Raw genomic sequence first — 27,282 nt, 5'->3', positions numbered from 1 at the left:
AAATTAACTGCAAGACTAAAAAAAATCACAGGAAAAAAGCCATGAGTTCCGTGTTTGGCTTTCTCCTCCTCTGGAATTCTGCTGCTCTCCTTGGTATTGAAACCGCACTCCTTGGTAGGTGAACTTGGTCTCGGCTGGATTTCTTGTTGATCTTCTGGGGGAGGGGCCTGGTGTAGTGATTCTCAAGTGTATTTGCCCCAGGCGGAATTACACCGCCCTTACCCGGCGCCGGGGTGAGTAATCTGCTCGGGTTTGCTTTCAGGAGCTTTTGTTACCTGAGCGCTTTCCGTAGAGTTCCAGAGGACGGGAATACAAATGGCGGCCTCCTGGTCTCCGGCCCGGAGGAGCCGAGAGCCCAGGGCCGCACTCCTCAGTGCGCCCTCAGAGAACAGCGCCCAGTTACTCCCGTCTGCCTGACCTCCGGCGGCGCTCCGAGCTCACTGACCTGCGACCGGTTCAAGGTCACCCCGAGCTGCGAGCTTACTGTCGGCTCTGTCTCTGTAGCCGGCTTTCCCGTTCCAATACCCGCAAGCTCTGCGACACTCAGACACCCCCGATCCTTCTGTGACCCTGCGGGACCTGAGGCCACGCTGACCCCGCGTGGGCTTCGCCCCGGTTTAGCCTCTGGAGCGATGTCCCTCAGCGGAACAGACTTTTAAAAGTCCTGATTTTGTGCACGGTTGCTCCGCTGCTTGCCGGGAGCCGGCCCCTCCCCCCAGGGTCTATCTTCCCGTCGCTTTTGGATTCACTTTTATGTCTTTAAGCAAATTTTATAATTTTTGTCATAAATGTCTTTTAATTGTTCTTTTAAATGTATTCATATAGGAACACTAGAGATTTTATTATAGTTATAAATGGGACATTTCCACTTTAATTATGCTTTCTAATTTTTTGTTGCTGGTATATGGGTTTGCTATTTTTGTATATTGATCTTGTATCTAACAACCTTCATGATACTTGACTGTTACAATTTGTAGATTGTCTTGGATTGTTTTAATGTAGACTATCATCTGTGGAAGATGAAAATTATGTTTTTTCCATCCCAGTTATTACACTTTTTCTTTTTCTTGTTTTACTGCATTTTTTCAAATCTCCGATTCATAGAATAGAATCCAGTTCATTGAATAGAAAGACTGTTGGAGGGAGGACTTCTGTGACTGTTTGGGAATGTTTCTGGAGACAGTTTCATCAGTTTAGTTTTGGTTCTCATTTACTGCTTTCATCTTACAGTCATGTTGCACTCTCTGTTCATTTTGAGTATGTTGAATTTTCCTGGACTAGCAACTATCAGGTAATTCTAAGGAAGGGCAATGAGGCATTTAGGCAGTTTTCTCAATCTCTTAGTTCAAGAGTGCCCTCTACTGTTGGATCACTGCAGTGAACGTTATCTCATTAAAGGCACCTTTTTTTTTTTTTAAGCGCGGTGGTTTAAAGCGTGGACCCTTAATTTCTGAACATGAGTTCTTATTTTTCTTTACCTTGCTGATTGCTTCCCACTTTCCCAGAGGCAGCATCTTCCTAAGACTGCCGCTGTGGCCTTGAATACTTTCCGGGCCTCTTTCTTGGAAAGCCAATGTTCAGATCCGCTAGTCTCAGACTTGTTCTCAATATTTCCCCAAGGGGAACGATCCTTCTTTTTTGGGGCTGATGCCTTCTGTGTTCCACCCCCGTGATGGACTTGCCACCCTCTCCTCTCTTCCATGTAATCCCTACCTGATTTTGCTCCAGAATAGGCCCTGGTTCTGGTGCTCCTGATTTTGGATTGTTCTCCCACCTCCATGTAAACCGAAATTTGTAGTCTTATACTCTCGGGTGGGCAATTTTGTGATTTCACTTGCTTTTGCTGCTGATCTATATGGTTTTGGAGGGTATATGTAAATATTTGGGTTTAAGGAACCTAAGGATCTAGGATTGTGATCTAGGATAACAATCTTGTCCTGACTGTAGACTTGTCATTTTATCTTTGTGATTCTGTCATTTGTTGATTTATGTATTCAATGTGTTGTTAGCTTTTTTGACTTAGGATCTTCCTGGTGCTTTGATCAGTAGGTAATGATCTTTATAACTAAAAACTTTTGACAGAAAGTCAATTGCATGTTATTAATATAACATATATTATGTATGTTTATATAACATAATATATGTTATATAACATATTATATATGTTATATTAATATAACATATAATATAACTTCTTGTTAATATTTTCTGGATGTGTCTCTTTTTGATGTGTCTTTTTATATGCTTTTACCTTCAAACTTCCTTTGAAAATAATTTTATTCTAGGTTTAGGTATTCTAGGTATAGGAACATAGAGTTGTACTATGTAATACATGTTGTTCAGTTTAAGTCTGAGAAATGCTTTCACTGATGAGTTTAACCCTTTACTTTCATTTTGATTGCAAAGATATTTATTTTTATTTTTATGATTTTAATTTGTCTTATGAACAGAAAAGATTTTCTTTTCTTCCTTTAATTCTCCTTTACTGCCTTTAAAAAAAAAAAGATTTTATTTATTTATTTGAGAGAGAGAGGGAGAGAGGGCACTAGTGGGGTCAGGGGCAGAGGGAGAAGTGGACTCCCTACTGAGCAGGGAGCCCGACATGGGGCTCCGTCCCAGGACCTTGTGATCTTGACCTGAGTGGAAGGCAGACGCTTAACTGAGCCACTCAGGCACCTCCTTTCCTCCTTTTTTATTAGATTGGTCTTTTAAAAAATTTGTTTGCTAGTTTGAAACTTATACTTCTAATTTTTGTTCTTTTAGCTGCCAGTACTCAAACCTAAGTGTGCATGAGCATCACCTAGAAGGCTTGTTAAAACACAGACTGCTGAGCCCTACCCCCGGGTTTCTAATCCAGCAGATTGAGGCTGGATCGCAGTTGTATGTATTCCTAACAAGTTTCCAGATAATGCTAATGCTATTACTCTGGAAGCCCCACCTCAAAAGCCTAACAGGAACTGGTTGGCTACCACCAGATAAAATATTAGCACCTGCATCCAATAACCATTCTGAGTTCGACTTTCTTGTTATTTTGGAATTCTTTTGCTTGTTTAATTCTCTTTCCCACCAGAAGAGCCATGCATTAAAACGGTGAAATTTCCTTGTGCTCAACATTGTTAGGTGTGCAATTCTCAGAGGAGTTTCTTCAATTGTGTAGTCTCATAATATTTCCAGAAACAGAAGTAGGGCTTTTAAAAATTTAATTTAAAAATTAAAATTTAATTATTTCTCTTAAAAAGATTTTTCTCCCACCCTGAGTTCCAAACAGAGAAACTTTCTCGCAAGTGTCTCTGGACATGTGGCTGGAGTTTCTCTGGTTTCTTATATATGAGGGTGCAGACTTTACAGGCTGCTAGCTATAAGACGGAGGTTAGCTCTTTGCCTTCTGTGAACCCAAGGCCATGTCTCCAGCCCTTCATGTGCAGTTCAAACTCTAGCTTCTAGCCTTGGCACATCATCTTATGACTTCTTATTCTAATGAGTATCCTCTTCATTTCTAGCACCTTTGAGTTTCCCTTTGGAGCTAAGTGGTGCTTACAGACTTGGGGTGGGGAGGATGTATTTATTCAGCATTTCTGTGTGTTTAATGGGGTGGGAGTTGGGGAGATACATAATCTCAGTCCACCTGGTGGTCTTCTCTTCTCTTTTTCTGTTGTCATCTGGCAGAGAACATGGGGTCTAGGGTCAAAAGGTTCGAGGGGCAGAAAGTAGATGGTAAAGGGAATCCCAAAAGTTTGGAATGCACCTGAGCTCAGGGACTTGGGACTGGTAGAGTATCATTAGTAGAGGAGATTAAGTGGTGTTGAATGGGAAGTGATTGAAGGAAGGGCAACCTGTGGTGGTAGGTAACGCTATAAACAAGGTCTGGGACAGTTGAGGGTTTTAAAATTTTTTGTTGGGGCCAATCTTCCTTAAAATGTTTTTATTTTGTGTGAAGTCTATAATGCTAAACCCTTTGAATATCTTTCTTTTTGGAGTCGTTCTTTTCTCAGATACTGACTTGTCCCTCTTAGGTATGCCTTGACAACATACGCTGAGGAATATGCTGCACCGTACGATTATGAGCCACTCGTGAGTATGACATGGCTGGAAAGCCTCATTCTAGTACTTACTTATTTATGTGCTTTCAGTGATTCTTCGCATCTAGTGTGAATAGTCAGGCTTGGGAAGAAAGGACAAATTGCTGAGATTTATGATGCTGTGTATTTATTTAGAGATATCCGCTACTTGTAGGAGTCAATGGAATGTTTTATGGTTATGATGTATTTTTGGAAGTTTATAGATTTCAGGAAGAAAATATTGCAGTGTCCAAAATGTATTAGTTATCTTCTTCTTCATCTTGTTTTATTGTCCTTTCCCCTGAATTCAATTTATCTGGAATAAAAACCTGCCTTTCAATTCATTTGTATTGCATTGACACATAAAAGTAAGTGGTGTAATTTAGCTTTGGGAGATGTGTGTGTTGGTAGCATATGTCCAGTTCATAACTTCATTTTACTCACACTTAAAAAATCAAACATCAGAAACAAAATAAGTCTCCTTCCTCTTCGTCTTGTTATGGAAGTCTTGGCTGGTACAATAGGTAAGAGATTTAAGTATTGAAAAAGAGGAGGAAATGAAGTCATCTTTATTCTCAGAGACTTTTATTATCTTCTTAGGAGAACTAAGATATTAAACTGAGAAGTAATTAGTAGTAGAAATAAGACCATTTAGTAAGGTGATTGAATACAAAATAAGTACTTCAAAAATAATATCTTTGCTTCATATCAGTACTGCTTAGGAAACTATAAAAGAAAAAAACCCACAAATTACTGTAGCAACACAAATTTTAAATACTTTTGTGAAGAAAATTCTCAACCAAATAAAGATCAATAAAGAAGATGTGGTAGTTTGTCTCCAAGGAGGGTGGACCTTCCACAAGCCACTTCCCTACGACAAAGTGAGTAGTGCCCCACCCTTGAATCTGAGCTGCCAGGAAACTGATTTGGGAAGACCGCAGCTGTGACACTATGCTAGATCGAGGCTGGACTGAAGAAGACTGCTTCTGAGTCTTGGATCCCTGAGCCCCCATGTAAGAACTCAAGGCTACTCTCCTGGAAGGAGAGGCCATGAAGAGGAGCTCTGATGAGCTTGATTCATGAGTGAGGACGCCATCTTGGACGTCCAGCCTAGTTGAGCATGAGGTGCAGCTCTACCTGCTCTTGGACTGCAACCCATGAAAGATTCCAAGAAGAAGATAATAAATTCTTGTTTAAAGCCATTAAGTTTATTTTAACAAATGTACACCCGAAAATAACCGAGACAGAAGTCTTGACTACAAGGGAATAACAAGCATTTTAGGAAACTTGAAAACTAAATTAATTATGAATTAAGTTCATACATTTAATTATATTAAAAATGGATTTTGCTTTCTATTAGAACTCTAAGACTTTAAGAGTTATTTAAAAGGATAAACAGATGAGAATAATTAAAAAGTTTTAAAAACCATGATAAAACCAATTTAGGGAAATATAGGATTTATGACACTACATTTTATGTTGTTTTCTTACTTAATTTTTTTCTCATCAAAAAAGAGCATTCAAACTATAAAGAAATCAAGTATGATAGCTTATGGATTAATGCCTAATAGGTAAAGAATATATATAGATAGATAGATAGGCAGGAAAACTGATAAGACACTACAGAAAGAGCAAAGCACAATATATAGACAATTTACAAAGCAGGAAATGCAAAAGTAGCTAATAAATATAGGGAAAATCCAAATTTACAAATAATAAAAAATGTGAATTAAAACAATAAAAGTTTTTTCTGCTAATCAAATTGACAGTATTTTTAAAAATAATATTTAAGGGGTGAAGATGGGATGAAATGGGTACTTTCATCTGTTGCCAGGAAGACTGTAAATTGTTTTAATCTTTCTGGAAGGGAATTTGGCAATATGTATCAAGACACTATTTGATCTAATAATTTTCCTTCTAAGAAACTTCCTCAGAGAAAAATAACTCAACTAGGAATAAAATTTATATCCAAGGATACTCATCACAGATTTATTTGTAATGGCAAAATTTGGAAAGTAGCTAATGTTTTAGTATTAGAAATAGTACTACTAAGTATGTTATAATCACATGATGAGTTATTTTGTAGCCTTTATAATGTCCATAGATGGTTCTTAGTGTCCTGATAAATCTTGATTTAAAGTAAAAAAAAAAATTAAGATGCAAAATCGTATGCATATAAAATTTATTATATTGGTATAATATGTAAATATTGTATATGTATAAACTATGCAAAAATATACAGGTTAAAAAAAACCCAAACTGTCAAAATGCTAGTCAAGTTGGCCATTGGTTGGTGAGATTCTAGGTGAGTTCTTCATCTTTGCACATTTTAGAATTTTCTAGTGCAACAAGCATGATTGCTTATAATCAGGAAAAACATAAGGAAACATACTTAAAAATGCAATTTAGGTCCATTTTCTTACATATATGGGATCTGGCTACATCTCTCAACAAAAGGTAGTTGCAAAACACATAATTAAAAACCCACATAATTTTTTTTTTAAGATTTTATTTATTTATTTGACAGACAGAGATCACAGTAGACAGAGAGGCAGGCAGAGAGAGAGAGAAGGAAGCAGGCTCCCCGCTGAGCAGAGAGCCCGATGCGGGACTCGATCCCAGGACCCTGAGACCATGAGCCACCCAGGCGCTCAAAAACCCACATAATTTTAAAGGATGAATTTCTTCACTGGCATAAAGAGAAAGAAAGTGAGATGTATTTCCAGGGTGCATAAACTGTTAGCTATTGTGTTATATATTCGTGCATTTAAATTTTTTAGCATTATTTCTAATATTTCTTGTTTTGCTTGTTTCTGCACTAATAGCACAACCCACCATGGCAATTATTTGGCTTATGTAGAGTTTTGTTCATTCACTTCCAAGTTTCTTGCCAAAGTACTTCATATTGAGACTTGTTTTTTAGCACTGCTCCTAGAGCCCCCATTCAATAAATGCCTACCTTGTTGCATTGTTAGAGGATACAAAAAAAATTAAACTATAATGACAACAAATGGTTAAATAATAGTAGAATGTGACTGAACTCTGGTATAGAAGTTACTGTGTACATAAACAAATATATGATTCATAAAATACTGACCAAAAAAAGAGAGAATACTTTTTTCTTGCTAAGAACTTCACCATGTGGAGTTAGCATAAACACAGCACACCATTCTCAGGCTACAGACTGCAATTATGCAGTTCCTGAAGACATCTTAAAATATTTGGACTTACTTTTCAAGTGTTTTTCATGAATTGAAACTATTAATTTTTATATTATTTATATTTATATTATATTAAATGATAATATAAATTGATACTTGCATAAAGTAGGATAGCATTACAGGAATTTTAAAGTGAGTGCAAGTTATCCCATAGCTCTAGACATGAGTAAGTAAATAACAGAGTATTAGGAAGCTATGAAATCATTTTTAAGGATAGAAATGGAAGAGAATTGCAAGCTACTTCCTCAGAACTCCACTTCTTAAGTTGGATACTTAGGGCTCACCCCAATTTCAGCAAAAGATACCTTCTCTTAAAAGCTTCCCCATCCTTTTCCAAAGAACCAAAATAGAGGAAAAGTTAATGTGTACTTTAGATGATTGGTCCAAGGCGGGCTGTTTAAAGGGTACATAAGCTTTTAAGGTAAAGGACAAGTGAGCAGAGTTTAATGATGAAGAGTTGACCGAGTACACTCAGGATGAGTAAGAACAAGACTTAGTTCAGGCAGAGACCAGCAAACTCAGGAAGTTGAAGGGTCAAAGGAATGAGAATGGCAAACCGGAAAACCAAGCGTAGCCTCAGTGAAGCGGTATGAGCTGGAAGAATTGGCAGTAATGAGCAAAGGGATGTACTGGAATTTATTGGAATTTCAGATGTAGAACAATTCTGAGAAATGATGGAGCCCAGGATATGGGCATGGGACTGAATTGCGATAATGGAATCAAAGCCATTGATTTTTTTTTTTTTTTTTTTTTTTTTTGACAGAGATCACAAGTAGGCAGAGAGGCAGGCAGAGAGAGAGAGAGGAGGAAGCAGGGTCTCCGCGGAGCAGACAGCCCGATGCGGGGCTCGATCCCAGGATCCTGGGATCATGACCTGAGCTGAAGGCAGAGGCTTTAACCACTGAGCCACCCAGGTGCCCCAAAGCCATTGATTTGAGAGGGTGAAAAAATGGTAAGCCAGTGTGTTGGCTAGATTCTAAATCTGGCTGTTGGACATCATCCTACAGGATAGCAGAAAAGAAAGGTAATGCCAAAGACTGAGTCAAACAACCAAGCCCTCCCTGGGAGCATTTTGGAGGTTAATAGCTCCTGCCAGTCATGCAGCTGCAATTTGGGTAGATCTAGTTGGTCATTATCCATGTGAAGTACCATTTTGTTTTCCTAAATAGAGCTGCCTATTGAATTATCAGATGTATGGGTAGCTTGAATGTTCCATATCTTACTTCACTCAGAGACAGAAAGCTGAGGAAGTCTTTACTAGAGAACTATGTTTTAAAGTTGGGATGAGGGGCGCCAGGGTGGCTCAGTCAGTTAATTGTCTCCCTTCCGCACAGGTCATGATCCCAGGTTCCTGGAATTAAGCCCCATGTCAGGATTTGTGCTGAGCAGGGCGTTTGCTTCTCCCTCTCCTCTGCATCCCACCCCCGGCTTATGCTCTCTCTGGCCCTCTCTATCAAATAAATAAATAAAGTCTAAAATGAAAGAAAGAGAGAAAGAAAGAAAGAAAGAAAGAAAGAAAGAAAGTTAGTTAGTTGGCATGCATTCCAGACTAACCTTGAGGAATCCCTGCCATGTGGCACAGTGGTATGAAAAGAGGCTGCATCCCTTTAACATCATTCTCCACAACAGCAGTATGCACCTGTCCTATTACAGGGGCTCAGTGCACTGGTACAGATATAGCATTGTTAAAAAATACTGATATTTCTGTGGTGATCGGAAATTTGCTGTCACCTGGAGTTCCCCAGAACTGAGTAGCCCCAACCCCTTCTCTCTGGACTCCCAAGACCCAGGACTACATATGACTTTCACAGACCCTGAGGACTTTTGCCATCATGGGCTCCTTCCATTAAAAAAATAAAACAATATATATTGTATAGCTGCATTGGTATAAAGACAAACACAATCCACATTAGATCCTATTCACTTTTGGTGGAAGGGGGTTGATTTGAAAGCTTATTAAAGAAATACATTTCTTAGGCTGTTTGTCTTCTTGCCCATTTTTTACTATATTACTGTATTTTATGGCCAAGTTATAGGACTCTGTTATTGTTAACCTTCTTGAAATTATTACCAACGTACCAAAGGGTGTTATTACACAAAACTAAAGCATAGAATACTCTTTTTTTTCCTTGGGAGTACTTGTGGACTCTTGTACCCTATTTTAAGCAAAACTTTCATATAATAGCTACCATCAATTACTGCCCTAAGATTTTTATGAATATTAAATGGCCAACAACATTTCCTGGCTTAGCTTTGAGTTTCTACCATTTAATGGAATTAGTTTTTCAAAATGGCATCTGCATTTTTTATTATGGTAAAATATATGTAATATAAAATTTACTGTTCAGTCCATGTTTAGTGTAGAATTTAATGGCATTAATTACCTTCACTTTGTTACTAGATTCATCTTGAAAATTCTGATTTTAAAAGAAATGAAAACATTTTTGTGAGCCCCCAAATGTACCTCCAAGACTTGCCCAGTCTGACTGTACTGATTGATAAATACTTTGAGTATTATCCTAGACCAAAATGCATCTTGGCTAGGAGTCAGAGGTGGACAGCAATCTTTAAGAGCCCTTTATCATTCAGTTAGGCTCATTTACATGCAAGAAAACCCCTAAAGGCTGGAATTGCCTTTAGTTTTCTGCTTCCTGGGTAGGGATGTCTACCAGGGCCCTTAAAAAAGAAAAGAAAGAAAAGAATGTCTTGCTGAAAACACCCAAAAGCTAATTCAGAAAGTGAATCTAGAATAGGTTGGGGATTCTGTAGGAAGCATCACTTCTCTGAAGTAAATTAGCTGTGGTTCCCTCTTCTATTTAGAATCCTCTCTTTGTATCTTTGCTCTGTTTTATGCTGCCATGATCTTGCAGAATTTCATTCCAGTATGGAGTCCTTTCTTTTTCTGCTTCTCTCTTAAAAACATCATAGTGTGCAAAGTTGTATCATCTAAATATGCCACATGGAATAATCATATATAAGTTTTTAGTCTAGAATGGAGTGTATTTTTTAAACTAGGTAATGTCCCAGTCTCTGATGTGTTTTCATGACTTTTATTTTACTGTTTGTCCTGAATCTTAATATATTTACTGTTTAATTTTCTCTTTTTTGTCCTCTTAATGTTCTAACTCAGTATCTACTGATAAAAGAATAATTTCCATTTGCTGAATATCCTTGGTTTTCTTACTACTTTTACTATTGGCTAAAATGAGAAAGTTTTAGATTATTCTGCAAATGAGGTAGAGGTGGGAAGTGAATTTGGAGAAGAGGGAAGGGGTCGTGTGGTTCTACCTACGATTTTTTGATTGATGGGTTCGCTCATCAATCTCAGGGTTAGCTAACCACAGGAACAGCGCTTTGTTACTTGGTGGCCTTCCTCAGTCTAAAATAATGCCTGAAAGATCTCATTGTGTGTTACACATGTGTGCTGACCTTATACGTATACACATAGATTTGATTTTGTACCTTATAGGCAAAACATTTCCAGTTCTGTGTCTTACGGAATTCTGCCAGCATTAAGGGATCACACTTCCTAGGTCCCAATTTCAATTTTAGGACCTGCTGGCCTTTGTTCGTAGAGCACCACAGAGCTTCACACCTTTCCCAGGTTGGGATACAAGAGAATTTGCCTTATTTGGGAGACTATATAGTTGCTAATAGGTGAGTGGAAGGAAAGAAGGAAGGAAGGGAGGATCTCTCTCTGTGTCAGTATATATATACACACACACACAGTTGAACCTTGAAGAATGTGGGAGTTAGGGGCACTGAGCACCCCCCCCCAACAGGAAAAATATCCACATATAATTTTTGACTCAGCAAAAACTTAACGAATAGCCTACAGTTGACCAGAAGCCTTAATGATGACATAAACAGTTGATTAACACACATTTTGTATGTGTATTATATACTGTATTGTTAGAATAAAATAAGCTAGAGAAAAAAAGTTATTAAGAAAATCATAGGAAGAGAAAATACATTTGTAGTACTGTACTGTATTTATTTTAAAAAATCTATATATAAATGTGCTTAAACAGTTCAAACACATGTTGCTCAAGGGTCTACTATTGTCCCAAACATATAGATAGATATAGTGGAGATAGATAGGGTGGATAGCTAAGTAGACATCTTTCATATCTACCTATCTACCTGTCTATCCATCCGTCTGTCCATCTATCCATTTATCTACCTACCTCTTATTAGTTCTGTTTCTCTGGCGGACTCTCTATAATAGAGACAAAATGATCTTTATGAGCTCTCTGGCTCTCACATGGCACTACTTACATAATTGAGGTAATTTGATTCTCTCTCATTGATCCTGTCCCTTCCTAATAGTATTTATTTGAGACCAAGTAATCTTTTTGATGAAGGACCTTGGCAAACACTTAAAGTCGAGTCTACTTGAAAATTGGGAAATGAGTATTTTAACTCCTGCTTATTTCATGTATCACTAACAGTTGAGAAATTATTATCTTAATTCTCAGGAAACTCAGATCTTTAAGTATTTTGTTGTTGTTGTGTCCTTTTAGTAGAAAGAACCATTTTCTCTAAAACTTTACTTTTATTTTATATTGTCTTCTGGAGCTAAGTAACTATGGTGTCTTTTTGTTTCTGCATCAAATCATAAAAGCTTAGTTATAATTTCTTTCTTTTAAGTATGTTTAACTTCTTCAATGAACATATTTGACTTTTGTAAAGAAGGAAAAACTTTAAAAAAAGAGAACCCTGGGCCTCAAATTTATAACTAACCATACCATTATAAGTATAAAATAATGGCAGGTGTCCTCACATAATGTAGACTGAGGAATAAAAAAATGATATTTTTAAATAGTTTTCGGGGCACCTGGGTGGCTCAATGGGTTTTAAAGTCTCTGCCTTTGGCTCAGGTCCTGATCCCAGGGTTCTAAGCTCTCTGCTTAGCGGTGGGCCTGCTTCCTCCTCTCTCTCTGCCTGCCTCTCTGCCTACTTGTGATCTGTCTGTCAAATAAATAAAATCTTTAAATTTAAATAAGCAAATAAATAAATGAATAAATAGTTTTCTGTGATTAAAATGATAAGACCAATCAAAATTTGTGCATAAAAAAGAAAAAATGTGTCAATAGCTAAGGTTTAATACTATATTGCTTTTTTTTTTTGATGTTGGCCGTTACTAAAGTTTGTATGTTATTATTTAAAGTCAGCTTATTTTGTGAGGCGATTGTTCATATAAATCTCCATAAATTCTTTGTGATGACCTGACTCATTAATGATACAGATAATTTATATATATATCCACAGCATAACCTTCCTTGTACTTTCCATGACTATTTTCCTTTAGTTGAATACCCCTGCTGGTTACAAATGTTTTTCCTTTGTAAGATTTTATGGGATAAGAAGACATAGCAAATGTTTCTTAGATACATAAAAAATATATATCCAGCTAGTAACATGTTTGTTGTTGCTACATTTGCCAGTTACTCTTAGGTCTATAATGTAATCACTGGGACAAGAAAATACCCAATAGTATTGAAATCATTTTTAAAGTAGTGAGGAAGGGGGGGCACCTGGGTGACTCAGTCTGTTGGGTGACTGCCTTCAGCTCAGGTCATGATCCTGGAGTCCCAGGATTGAGTCCCACATCCGGCTCCCTGCTGGGCGGGGAGTCTGCTTCTCCCTCTGACTTCTCCCCGCTCATGCTCTCTCTCTCAAATAAATAATTAAAATTAAAAAAAAAAAAAGTAGTGAGGAAGTGAATGTCTGAGATGCCTATCCTCCGTGATCCCAAGGGTTGACAAAGTAGATTTGGTTGTATGGAAATTGTCCTTTTTCTCCCACATCACTCTGCACATGTGTATGAAAGACAACCTCATTAGGAGACAACAAATCTTCAGTCAAGTGAATATAACAGCGAAAGAATTTTCTACATTATGTATACTGAAAATAATGAAACGAAATCTCACATTTTAGAGAAAATGGACAATTTCTACTTTTGGGATTAGAATTCCCAATGTGTATATTTATTTACTTTTACTCCATCCAATGTGACATTCACATAAATAAGCTCGCTGCCTCAAATACCTTTTTAGGACTAAATGAAGTACCCCAAATGAGCATACTTACAGGCATGCTAGGGAAGAATGGTCTTTGCTGTATGAATGCCAGGTGGCTAATAGCTATCTGTAAAGGTGGACACAAGGTTAGTTCACAGTGACTGATTTGGCTGGGAAATATAACACATTATGCATTTTTATGGATGATCTAGATGAAGGAATTGAGACTATGCTTCCAAATTATCCTATAATATTAAATTAGGCAGAGTTACTGATGTTCCAGAAAGCAGGCTGAAAACTGAAAATGACCTTGAAAAACAAAACTATAAAAAAAAAAGATTCCAAAGAAATAAGATGAAATCAAATAAGACTTAAGTATCACCAAAGCTGAGTGAGGACTGAGTACACAGTTGACTAAGAAACAGTCATGTCATTTTATTCCAAAGAAATCTGGGGAGATAGTGGTCCTCAGAGTAAGACTATAGCACTTGGGGGCAATGGGGGTCGGGGTGGAGAGCGGATGGGGAACTAAGAGCAGGATACCTGCCTCTTAAAGATAGGCTGATACGTTTTATTGATACAGGAGGTAAATCCATATATTCTTTGTCCTTCGTAATGACAGAAGGTCAAGTGAGGGGTCCCGCTCACCAAGAGGACCCTCCTGTAACATCCTGACCGTGCCTGTCCATGATTTGTTTAAAAGAAGAAGGAAGAGAGAGAGAAGGAAGAAAGCTTTCTTAACCTTAAGGCAGATTTCCCCCATAGTGATTCTCTGGCTGCATCTTTGGTGCTTTCTGTTTGTACAGAGACTGTTTGCCCTCAGCATATCTTTCTCTGACACATTTTTTCCCTCTTCTGTCAGGATGTTTCATTCGACTTCCTCTGTCTCTCTGAAACAGCACTGTTTGTGTTTTGTCGGGTCTTGTCCTCTATGACCTTTCTTGGGAAGTGGGCACTTGTCGGCTACCATTGCACTCCACCTCCCTCGAGCTTCAGAATCTATGACATTGCCCACGTCATACCCCTCTTCTATCCTTCATGGCCTTTAATGGACCCATCCATGAGTGTCCACAAGATGTGGGATCCGAACTCTGTGCTTTTCATTTTATGCAATCTCAGAGAATTCATCCACTCCCATGGCTCCTCAACTATCACCTTTTGGGGGTAATGTAGTTCATATAATTTCAGACCTACAAGAAAGTTGCAAGAATAGCACAGCTAGCTCCTGCATAATCTTTAACCAAAGTTACCAGTGGTTTACCATTTGAGAGTAGGCTGGAGACACTGAGCCCCTTTGCTTACAAATAATTCAGTGTGTATTTCCTAAGAACAAGGACACATAGTTATGGTAATATTTTCAACCTCAGGAATAATTGATGCAGTATAATTATGTAATTCATGGTTTGTATTCTAGTATCATCTGTGGCCCCAGTACTGTTCTTTAGAGTTATTTTTCCCCAGCCAGTGACTACTACTGTACATAGGGCACTAGCCTCTCCCCAGGCCATCTATCCCATAGCACCACCTTTCAAAGATTTTGTACTGATAACATCTCACATTAAAAATGTCTAAAATGTGACTCATCATTTCTCTCCTATAACCGACTCTCTCCTACCTCCATGTCTTTCTCATTCCTTTTAGTGGTTTTAGAACTCTCCCAGGCATCCAAACTTGAAGCTCTGGCTCATCTTTGCTTCTTTGTCTTCAGTTGGCCTGCTAGGTCCTCTAAGTTCTTCCTGTGAAATGTCTCTTCCAATCTTGCTCTGTGTAAGCCATTGTGCACTGATACCCATCCATTCTGCACCTCAGACAGATTTCTCCTGTGAATCTTATCTACCTGAGGGGCTCAGAAAAACCCGTAGTGATTATCCTATCTTAAAGAAATACTGTTGGGATGCCTGGGTGGCTCAGTTGGTTGGACGACTGCCTTCGGCTCAGGTCATGATCCCGGAGTCCCAGGATCGAATCCCACATCAGGCTCCCAGCTCCATGGGGAGTCTGCTTCTCCCTCTGACCTTCTCCTCGCTCATGCTCTCTCTCACTGTCTCTCTCTCTCAAATAAATAAATAAATAAATCTTTAAAAAAAAAAAAAAAAAAAGAAATACTGTCAACACTCTGGGTCTGTGTAGCCCCAGAACAGTGAACCAGCTAACAACAATGTGTGGTGCTTCACATATCTGCTTCTATAGACAATTTCTAAACATTTCTTCCCAGTCCCACTGAATACATGTTGACCAGACAAGTAAATAGTATGTTAGGGTGTGGGAGTACAACAACTGTCTGCAGCTCATATATGCAGAGGCCAAGTCTCTAACTGTTATTGGGCCACCAGTTAGGAAGACACTAACCCTTCAGTTCACTTATACCTTAGTCTGATTCCATAATTCATATAGGTCCAATAGGAGATGTTCAGTCTCCCTTTAAAAAACTCTCACTTTCTCAGAGGCTTTCCATCCTTTGTTTGCAGAAAAGAACTAACATAGTAGAACTGAGCCTGTTACCTGTTAAAAAGCCTGCTTGCAAGGTTGGCCCTTGGCTGGCACCTGGAAACTTGACTTTTGGGATTAGGATTCCCAGTGAGAATTAGAGAGGCTCATTTCACCTAAACCGTTTGTGCAAACAATATGTTTCATGTTGAACTTGTGGGAATCTGGAATCCTGGTACTGTAAGGCAACAAAGGTCTCTGTGACCAACCCCCAAGACAAACCATGGCCACTGAGGCTCTAATGAGCTTCCCCAGGAAGCAACATTTCACAATTCTTTGCGGGGGAAATTAAGTGCATCCTGTGTGACTTACCAGGAGAGGACTCTTGGAAGTTTGCACCTGGTTTCCTCTGGACTTCGGCCCATGCGCCTTTCCCCTTTGCTGATTTTGCTTTGTATCCATTTGCTTCAGTAAATCATAGCCACAAATACAACTATATTTTGAATCCTGTGAGTCCTCCTAGCAGAACCATTGAATCTAGCAGTAATCTTGAGAAGTCCCAGCACACCCCACTTTTCCCCATGTGGCAGATTGTTATTTTCCTCAAATGGGTGCGGCACGGGTGATCATCCTACATGATCTTGCAATGCAATTTTGACACTCTTCCCACTGAGAGGCTGAGTCTTGATCACCTCGACTACAGCTGGGTGTACTGTGACGACAGCAGAAGTGATGCTCTGTGACCTTGGAAGCCATGTGATAGAAAGCAGTGTAGCTTCCTCCTGGTTCTTTCTATGCCATTGTCATTCTCAGAACCCAGTCACCATGATGTGAGAAAGTCCAAGCAGGCCCATGGAGAGGACCTGTGTAGTTGTTCCAGTCAACAGCCCAGCTGAGGTCCCAGCAGACAGCCAATATCAACCACCAACTGGGCTGAAGGATGTTTCTAACCCCAGCCTTCAAGTCTCTCCTGGCTTTCAAGTCTTCTCCGCTGAAGCCGCGGACAACGTGGAGCAGAGGGATGCTGCCTTATACCTCTTCCAAATTCCTGACCCAAAGAGTCTAGAAATGGGTATTGTTTGATACTGCTTTCTGTGGGTTGACCTGTTACACAGCAGTAGTAACTATGAATCTAAGACAGGGTCCAAGTATATGGAGAAGGGGAAGTGACTTAGCATCCTGATGCCAGAGGGCAAGAGTGGGATTTTGGTGTCCGCTGTTGTTTGCCTCTTCTGGTCTCTGGGATGATATCCCTAGTTCACCTGGCTGCTCTTGTCCTTGCTGGCATTAGTGGCTATGGTCTGTGATGTTGAACTGTTCGTCTTTTTCCGTTTCCCCCCTCTTTCTCTCTGGGCTAGGTTGGAGCCCAGCTGGCTTGCTTGGGATAACTCAGTCTCATTTCCACTCCCATTGGTATTGTAGACCCCACAGAAGACTTTTGTGACTCCCATCAGCCCCAGCTCCTGTGTTAAACTTTTCAGCTTCTGTTAGTAATCACCTTGCAGACTTGCCACAGGATGCCAGAAGGGACTCAGAGTCTCCCTTGGCCTGAGCATGCTTTTCCACCAGCCTGGATGTGGTTGCACTCCAGGCGAATGAAGGGGCAACTTGAGATGCTCAGGTTCGAGTTCTCAAGAGGGATGGAGACATTCTTATGCCTTTCTGCCATTACTCTCATTTATCTCATGCATTTCTCTCTATCCAGGTTAGAGGGACTCTGCCTGATTTAAAGTCTTGGAAAGGGAAAATTGGGAAATATGTTGGCTCTTTCTGTCATCCTGCTTTTCCCTTATTTTCTGATTCCTACAATTCCCCAGGCTCTTGCCTGTTTCCCTACTATCCATTCCAACTTTTGGTTAAGCCTTAATGCAAAGGACATTTTTCCCACATATTGAGAGAACTCTGTGGTCTGAGGTCTTCCAGGTTTGCACATTGATATTCTGAAGTCCTCAAGTCTGTGAGTTGGATCACAAAGGCTATTATCATGCTGAAAAATCCTATTTTGCATGTTCAAAGCTGATATTACTTTGCTTTTAGGTTGCCATTTTTTCTGAAACAAACTATGATCTCACCTTGGGCAAATGGATGGTTACACACAGAAAGGGCAAAACTATTTATCATTTGGAGATGATTACCACCTGTATACTTGGTTTGAGTGACACACCAATTACTTGTTTGTTCAAGACTCTCAACATCTCAATTTGGTCTTGGGTCTCAGCTGCAGTCAATACTGCGGTCCTTCAAGGCGAAATCTTGGTGCAGCTGCTTTTTTCTATCTTGTGCCTTTTGTATTAAACTTTGAAAAACGTACTTGCTCTGCCTCCTTAAAATGCCTTCTAATAGTTCCTAGTAGTTTGTTATCCTGGTTTGTTTGTTCATCTGTTCCATATTTGCATCCTTCTAATACCTGATCATATGTTTAGTCACAAAGTCATTGCTTGCCTTTACTCCGACTATATAAATGTGTCCTACTTCCTAGTTCTCACCCTTTTTTTTTTTTTTTTTAACTCTGATTCTCAGTACCTCAGTATTCCAACATTGCAGATTATTCAGGTACATATTAGTTAGGATACTTTTAGCAGATTGTATAAAACCCAGCTCAGGTCAGGCCAGACAATAAAAGCAGTTTATTGGTTTACTTTTTTTTTTTTTTTTAAAGTCAGGTTTCAGGGGCGCCTGGGTGACTCAGTGGGTTAAGCCACTGCCTTTGGCTCAGGTCATGATCTCAGGGTCCTTGGGTCGAGTCCCACATCGGGCTCTCTGCTTGGCAGAGAGCCTGCTTCCTCCTCTCTCTCTCTCTCTGCCTGTCTCTCTGACTACTTGTGATCTTTCTCTGTCAAAAAATAAATTCTTTAAAAAAAAAAAAGAAAAGAAAAGTCAGGTTTCAGGAAAGGAGTGATACAGCAATGTCATCATGCTTCTTACTGACTCTCAAATCTGCCTTTTATGGGTGTTGATTTCATGCTAAACTGATTGGAGGGAGGGCTGCCAGTAGCAGTCTGGGCTGGATGCTTCCTCATTTATGTCCAATAATGGAAAAAGAGTTTCTTTCCTCCAAATCACTGAGCAAAAGTCTTGAGCTTTTCTTTGAGTTTTGAGTTTGGGCAAACTTAAAACATATGCCCCAACACCGGATCAGTCACTACCATTGAAAGAGGAGTGAGGTGATTGTGATTGTCATAGGTTAGATTCTGCCCCTACATTTTGGAGTGCGATCAGTTACCCAAACTGCATGACCGTCACGCAATGGGAAATGGGAGAAGTAGGTTCCGGGTGAGCTGGAGTCACATTTCAAAGTTTGCATGAGCTGATTCTGCTCTTGTCTTCCCAACTCAGTGTTCACTGACCTTGCTTTGGTAACTCAGTCTTCCATAGCAGGGGTATTTACGCCATATCAATTGTCAAATATCACGAGTAAAGTTTTGTGGGATTTTTTTTTTTTTTTTTTTTTTTTTTTTTTTGGTAGGGAGCTGGCTCACCAATGCACCTCTGACAATGGGAGGGACTTAAATCCATACGTGTTAATAGGAAACAATCTCTTAACTAGTTTTCCTAACTTTCAGGATTGCTTACCCCTACTGTCGACTTTTTAAAAATGATAGCTTTGCTAAGATAATTCACATGCCATAAAATTCACCCTTTTAAAGTGTACAATCCAGTGATTTTTGTATATCCAAAGAGTCATAAATCATCGGCACACTCAATTTGACAACATTTTCATCACCCCTAAAAGGAAACCCCATGTGTATTAATCAAGTTTCTCTACAGAGAGAAGCCATCTATATATTTGGAGAGAGAGAGACAGATTTATTATAAGGAATTGACTAATGCAGTAAGGAGGCTGAGAAGTCCCACAGTCTGCTATCTGCAAGCTGGAAACCCAGGAGAGCTGGTGGTGTAATCAGTCCCAGTCTGAAAGCCTGAGAATCACAAGTACCAAGAGCAGGATAAGATTTATGTCTGAGCTCAAGCAATCAGGCAAGAGGGACTGAATTCTTATTTCCTCTGCCTTTTTCTTCCATTAAGGCCCTCAACAGATTTGAGGTTGCCCACTTACCTACACTGGGGACAGCCAACTGCTTTACTGAGTCCACAGATTCAAATGCTGATTTCATCTAGAAACACCCTCACAGGCACAACTCAGAAATAATGTTTAGCCAAATGTTGGGATGACCTGGGATCTAGTGAAGCTGACACGTAGAACTGGCCACTGCTCCCATTAACAGTCTCTCCTTATTCTCCCCTTCCCCCAGTCCCTTGCAAAGTTGCTTTCTGTAGAAGGAATCATGCAATGTGTATTCTTTTGGTTTAGTTTCTTTCACTTAGCCTGTTTTCGTGGTTCACCTGTGCTACAGCATCTGGCACTATTTTATTATTTTATTCTTTGTGTTGCCAAATAATATTTCACTGTGTGGATAGACCACATTTCGTTTATCCACACCGGTTGATGACTTGTGAATTCTTATTCTAATTGTAATTATAGTTTTGGAATCTGGTCCCTTTTACCTTTGGTCGTCACTGCCTTCTTGCTGCCAGAATCCTTTTCTTAAAAAACATCACGTTTACGCGTGTCACTCACCTGATCAAAATAAATCATCCTGTCTGCTTAGGAGATGCTAGAGGAACACATCAACCCTGCATGTGAAGCTCCCTTCCATTTGACAGAAGCTGGCCTAGGAATGAGCAGATCCTGCTCCCTGTGAGCAGGCGGGTTTGGCCAGTAATGCCCAAATCTCATTGAAAGGGCCTCTACTGGACCAAAACCAACATACAAGCCCCAAAGATATTAGACTCTGACTATGAAAAAAAAGCCCAAACTATAGAAAGAAACATGGGTGTAATGTAGTTTTACGATTTTGTCATTTGTATTTCTTTTCATCTCTTACTTTTTGAGGATTTCCTGAGGGTACTGGAGGGATAATGGATCTTAAAATTAGATAGATAGTTTGAAGTCCTGGCTGAGTTGCTTAATATTGACATTCTTTAAATCCTTTTTCTCTGAGATTTTAAGCAAATTGTCTTTTCTTATATGTAAAGTGGGAGCAATAATTCCTATGTCAGGGTTCTGCCATGGATTAAAAAATATAAACACTCAACTACTGTGCCCAACCCATAATAGACAGTAAATCCATTGACCCTATGATTATTGTTATGGTTGAATACATGGTTAAAATTTTCAATTATTTTCAATAACCAACCTAAGATTAGAATCTATTTTGGAGTTCTTTCATTGTTTTATAGTTCTAGTGATTTAATTTTAATATTGTGTTAGTGCTTTAAAATTAGTACCAATTTGAAGCAGAAATTAGATAATCAGTCCAAGGGCTTTATGTTCCTTGTCTACCATTACCCTTGATGTAATTTGAGAGAATCAATATTTCCTTTGGGAAATGGTCAATGAGAGTGCCTTATTTTATCAAAATAGAAGTTTCTATGAAGTACTTTAAGGATAAATACCTTAAACAGGATGCTGGGTTATCAGCATTTCTTGGAAGAATGAATCTTTAAGTTTGGCATTTACAACTTGATAGCAACTACTAAAGATACAACCCAAGATATTACTCTTTGGAATGATTATAATTTATATTAACTTTAAAAAGTTATTGAATGGTAGTTTAAATTATAATTGTTTTGGTCTTATATAGGTGATCATAAAATTTAAGTTGTTCTTTGGGCCAGTATTTATGGTTTACAAAAGTTTTACGTGTATAACAATTTATCTTTTGAGTTTTATAAATAGAACAACCATGAACTAGAGGCTTCTTTTAGAATTAAAGTATTTATAAATGTAGTAGCCATTTTTTCATTGAGACATTTGTAATTTGAGATATTAAGTTAATTGTGTGAAAATTAAACATGGATCATAATAAGACTAACATGTTGAAGATAAGCTTTTAGAAATCACTCGTTTTTACATATTTTGGACATTCAATATTATTTCTCTTTCTTCCCCCACCCAATAGGATTATCCTTGTCAAGATGATTATTCAATAGTCCACAGAAAATGCCGTTCTCAGTTCACTGATCTTGATGGTTCCAAAAGATTTGGCATCAACACTTGGCATGACGAGAGTGGGATTTATGCTAATTCATGTGTAAAACGAAAACTCTACCCATTAACTTGTGGTCCTATTATCCCTTTTTTAAAATAATCTATGGAATCAGATTCTCTAAATAATGAAAGGGTAATGGAATTAACAGTTGATTTTTCTGTCCTAATAAATGCAATGGAAATGTTACTGTGTTAGGTTCCTTTAAAAGCAAAGCAAAATCTTATATATTCTAGGCCAGCATATTATATATCCTTTTCATTAGCTGCTCTGGTATTTTCCAAAATTTAGTATGTATACCACCGAGGGTATACAACACAATTCTTGATGGTACTTGGTGGAATTTTTCTTTATTTATAGACTATGTGTTTATTTCAAATTTTATTAGGAAAAAGTGCATAAAGCTAGGACAATCCAGCTTATAATCACTGAGGATATGACTAATATTAAAAAAACCCAGCTACCTTAAGTTCCATTTTTAAGTGAATAAAAATATAGGTGGTGCTCAGATTTGACATGAAACCCAAATGACTGAAGTTTGGGCAATCCTGGCCGTATGGCGATGTTGGGAGGTAGGGTGGAGGAGATGTGGCGGAGTGGGGGATGTGCCTATTTGTAGACGTTGATTTATCTGTAGTAGCCAACTGCAGCGTGGAGTGTTTATTCAGCATAGTATTTTTCCTTACTTATGATAATACTTTCTGAGTCTTTAGATAGGAGAGATGGAGGCAGAATTCTAGTGAAACACTAGGGTTTGATGGGAAAATCCGTCGTCTGATGTTAGATTTAGAAGAAATCTGAGCAGTAGTTTGGACTCACCATCCATGGTACAGATGAGCAAACAAACCCGCAGATGTTTAAGTAGGTTTTCCTCTTATGTAAATAGTAGACTCTAGGTGATCTTTGAAGTGTATTTGACCTTTCATGACCTTTTATTTCTTTTTTTTTTTTTTAAAGATTTATTGATTGATTTGAGGGCAGCAGGGTGGGGCAGTGAGAGAGAGAGAGAAAATCCTAAGCAGACTCCATGTTCTTACAGGGCTCGATCCCATGACCCTGGGAGCATGACCTCAGTCAAAACCAAGAGTCAGATGGTCAATTAGCTGAGCCACCCAGGCGCCCCAGACCTCTCATTTCTTTTGAGGATGGGTTTAATTATTTGGTCAGCCTATGCTTAGAGTTACTCTCATTATTTTTCTTTAAAAACTAAGTTCATGAAATAGCATTTCATGATAAATGCTAATTTAGCATTGCCTCCAACTCCAGCAAAATATGGTAAAGACCATAAGCCTTATGAGTGGAGAAATGGTAATTAATAAAGATAATGTGGATATACCAGGTAAGCATTCACCAGCAGAATTTGACTATAATTTCTTCCTGCTTTAAATTTCATGTCTGCACACACACACACACACACACACACACATAAAAACTATATATCCCTATGTATGTATATTATATATAATGTTAGTTCTTTTTCTTATTTTTAATTGAGGTATAGCTGACATACAGTGTTACATTAATTTCAGGTGGCTGGGGCACCTGGGTAGCTCAGTGGATTAAGCCTTTGCCTTTAGCTTAGGTCATGATCCCAGAGTCCTGGGATCAAGCCCCGCATCAGGCTCTCTGCTCAGGAGGGAGCCTGCTTCTCCCTCTCCCTCCGCCTGCCACTCTGCATACTTGTACTGTCTCTTCCTTTCTGTCAAATAAATAATAAAATTAAAAAAAAATGTTTGGGTGTGCAAATAGTTATCTGACAATTATATACATTATTATATGCTCACCATGATAAGTGTAGTTACCATCTGTCACAATAAAGAATTACTACAATAATTTGCTATCTTCCCTATGTTGTACTTGTTATTCTCATAACTTATTTATTTTATAGATAGAAGTTTGTACCTTTTAATCTCCTTTACCTACTTCACCTACTTCCCATGATTTCCCTCCCCTCTGGCAGCCACCAGTTTGATCTCTGTCTGTATGAGTCTTCTTCCGTTTGTTGGTTCACTTGTTTTTTTTTTTTTTTTTTTAGTTTCCACATATAAGTAAAATCATACAGTATTTGCCTTTGTCTGACTTATTTCACTTAGTATAATGCCCACTAGGGGATGTTGTCCCAAATGATAAGATTTCATTCTTTTTTATGGCTGAGTAATATTCATCGTGTGTGTGTGTGTGTGTGTGTGTGTGTGTGCACGTGCGTGCGTGAGCGTGCCCATGTGTGTGCACACACACTACATCTTCTTTATCTATTCATCTATCATTGGACTCTTCGTTTGCTTCCATATCTTGGCTATTATCAATAATACTGCAATGAACATAAGAGTGCATATATCTTGTTGAATTGGTGTTTTCATTTTCTTTAGGTAGATACCCAGAATTAGAATTACTGGATTATATAGTGTTTCTAGTATTTTAATTTTTTTCCTAGTATTTTAATTTTTTGAGGATACTCCATATTCTTTTCCACAGTAGCTGCACTAATTTCCATTACCACCAAGAGTACACAAGGGCTCCCCTTTCTCTACATCCTCACCTACACTTTGCTATTTCTTGACTTTTTGTTACTAGCCATTCTGACCAGCATAAGGTAACATCTCATTGTGGTTTTGCTTTACATTTCCTTGATGATTAATGATGTTGAGTGTCTTTCCATGTTTCTGTTGGCCATCTGTGTGTCTTCTCTGGAAAAATGTCTATTCAGCTCCTCTGCCCATCTTTCAGTCAACTTTGTTATGTTTCTTATGTTGAGTTGTATAAAGTCTTCATGTATTTTGGATACTAACCCTATATTGGATATACCATTTGAAAATATCTTCTTTTATTCACTAGGTTGCCTTTTTGTTTTGTTGATGATTTCACTGTGCAAAAGCTTTTTTAGTTTGATGTAGTCCCAAATATTTGTTTTTGCTTTTGTTCCCCTGAACTGAGGAGCTAGATCCAGAAAAATATTACCAAGGCTGATATCCAAGAGTTTATATATGCCTATATTTTGTTTTAGCCGTTTTATGATTTCAGGTCTTACATGTAGGTCCTTAATCCATTTTGAGTTTATCTTTGTGAATGGTGTTGCATTCTTGCATTCAGTTGCATTCTTTTGTATTATAGTGTTAATTCTTTATATATTGCCTATTCTAGTGGATACCTACCTAGGATTACCTTTCCTTCCACGAACTATAAATTCAAATTTTATCACCTCTAAGACTTATTAAGGTATACAGTATACCCTATACAGCTGTTTGAAGCATGCAAAGCTAAATACCAAGCTACTCATCATTTGAATTTTTTTGTTTTTGTAAGGAAAAAGTCTTAACAGCCATATCATTACCTTTGAACAATGCCTGGTGCCTACAAAATAAAACTAAATTAATCTGCTTTAGCAGAAATTCTATATTGCAGCGACTAACACTACATTTTGCATAAGTGAGCTGAATGTGCCATGAGGGATCAACTTAGGAATCCACTTTGGTCTGGTTTAGAAGAAGAATGAAATAAGGCATTGTACTTAAACTAGTCCAGTAAAATGGTGCATGGAAGTAAAAATTCCAGCAGAGATTTGGCCCACTCCGGTACTCAGTTGCCATCTATTAGAGAATGAACGTGTTGTATTGAATGAACTCTATAATATTACTCTGAAACCCGAACTTTTAAGTGTAAGTATTTTGTATTGTTTTGGATTTCTTTAGATAACTTTTTCAGAGGTTCATCTTGTCATTATCAAAGACTGTCTCAAACAAGAAAAATTAGAACTTTGATTTGCTCATTGGAGAGAGTCTTCTTTTGGAAGTGACCATGCAGCCTTCTTGTGGGGTCCACGTATGTTCTCTATGGGATTTCACCTGAGACATCAAAATAACCCTATCTCTTGTGTGTTTATAAAGTTAACATTTTGTATATTTATAACTATCTATACCTACAAATTCGTTCCATGTTTTTCTTTTGGCCCTTGAGAACTGTTTTGTCAGAACTGTGAGTGTGAGCCCACTGTGGCAGAATGCAGACTGGGAGAATGCTGCTGGGAGAATGGAACATTGGTCGGGCAGATCCGTTCTTAACTCAAGAACCACAGTGGTGGTTCTTGAGTTAAAGTTGCCCTACAAATAGGTTTTCTTCGGTCTTCACTATGTTTTTTTTTTCATTAATTGATCACAGAGAACAAACTGGGGGCTGCTAGAGGGGATGTGGGTGGGATGGGCTAAATGGGTGATGGGCATTAAGAAGGGTGCTTGTTGGGATGAGCACTGAGGTTTGTATGTATGCATATGAGATTCGTTTAGGATGAATCACTAAATTCTGCCCCTGAAACCAATACGACACTGTATGTTAACTAACTTGAATTTAAATAAAATTCTTTAAAATAAAAAGAATAAAAGAAATTGAACCAAATTTTATAAATTAGGATGTTTTACTTAAATATCTGGATTTCCATATCCTTGACAGATTGGCTGATATGGCAGCAGTAGGCTTCATTTTGATGCAGCAACAATCAGCAGGGGTAAAACCCTCTTTAGATGGGGGTAAAACCCTCTTTAGATGCTGCAGTTCTTACCTCGTGTATGTCACTCATTTTTGGAGGCCTTGTGACCCATTCCCTAAGGAGAGGTGGGACAAACATGAATTAATCAATTGTGTGGTAGAGGAGAATGGGTGGTGGAAAAGTGGCTGCTTCTTGGTGACTAAGATTAGGATAGTGACGGTGGAGGCTGAACCCTGGTAGCAGGGACATAGTGAATCGGGTTGAATTCACGTAGGAGTCAAGATCCTAGGTATGTGATGAAGAAGATAGAGATGGGGAGTGGGCCAGGGGCTTCACTCGAAGTACAGAGAAACCTCAGACCCACTGGATTATACTAGAAATTCATCTGGCGGTGGAGGAAGTAAGCATACCTGACCCAACCCCAGGATAATGGAGCTGGAAGATGAAGATAAGCAGGGCCTGTCCAGCTTACTGGTTTATTTACAAAGGGAAGCACTGGATACCAGTGTTCCAGAAGCATAGAGAGAGTCCAGTTCTACTAAGACCCTAGGCAAGAATGGTAAAATCCTTCTTATGGGAAAAAGAGTGTGGGTGGTAGGCTGGGAGAGGTCACACAGGTGCCTAGCCCTGCCTCCATCAAGAATAGAGCAGTAGGAACTTTCCCTAAAGCTGTGCTGACCAGCAGCTAACTTTATTTCAGTCACAGTGGCCGGGCAATTTGCCAGTAGCTGGAAACCCAGTCCCAAATGGCAGGGATGGGGCAAACCCGGGGCAACTATTGTATATTGAAGTGAAAAACTCAAAATCTAATGCAGTAAATTAGTGTTCCTAATTAAGATCATAAACAAAATTTTTAACAGCGTTATTGAGATAAGATTCTGACACTATTAACTTCACCCTCTTAAAGTGCATGATTCAGTGCTTTTTAGTGTTTTCAGAGCTGTGCTATCATCACCACAATCAATTTTAGGACATTTTCATCACACCTAAAAGAAATTGCATATCCATTAGCTGTCATTCCCC

The 27,282-nt window shown here is 38.7% G+C and overlaps 1 protein-coding gene across 6 annotated transcripts in view; it reads left to right on the top strand.

Annotated features, from left to right (window-relative positions):
- CFAP95 (cilia and flagella associated protein 95) overlaps positions 1-27,282 on the top strand; it is a 199,762-nt gene that overhangs the window by 68,001 nt on the left and 104,479 nt on the right. For 3 of the 6 annotated variants that reach the window (XM_059142506.1, XM_059142503.1, XM_059142507.1), the window contains 2 exons: positions 4,014-4,071; positions 21,693-21,968. In XM_059142506.1, coding sequence (XP_058998489.1) covers positions 4,014-4,071; positions 21,693-21,881 — 247 coding nt within the window. In that variant the 3' untranslated portion in view covers positions 21,882-21,968. Of the gene's footprint in view, positions 1-4,013; positions 4,072-21,692; positions 21,969-27,282 lie in introns of those variants that run through there. The other 3 variants (XR_009346437.1, XM_059142504.1, XM_059142505.1) reach the window with 2 other exon arrangements.

This window comes from Mustela lutreola, chromosome 12 (genome assembly GCF_030435805.1).
Source record: "Mustela lutreola isolate mMusLut2 chromosome 12, mMusLut2.pri, whole genome shotgun sequence".
Taxonomy (NCBI): domain Eukaryota; kingdom Metazoa; phylum Chordata; class Mammalia; order Carnivora; family Mustelidae; genus Mustela; species Mustela lutreola.
Note: the sequence above shows the minus strand (reverse complement) of the source record. Positions and strands in the feature narration are given on the sequence as shown.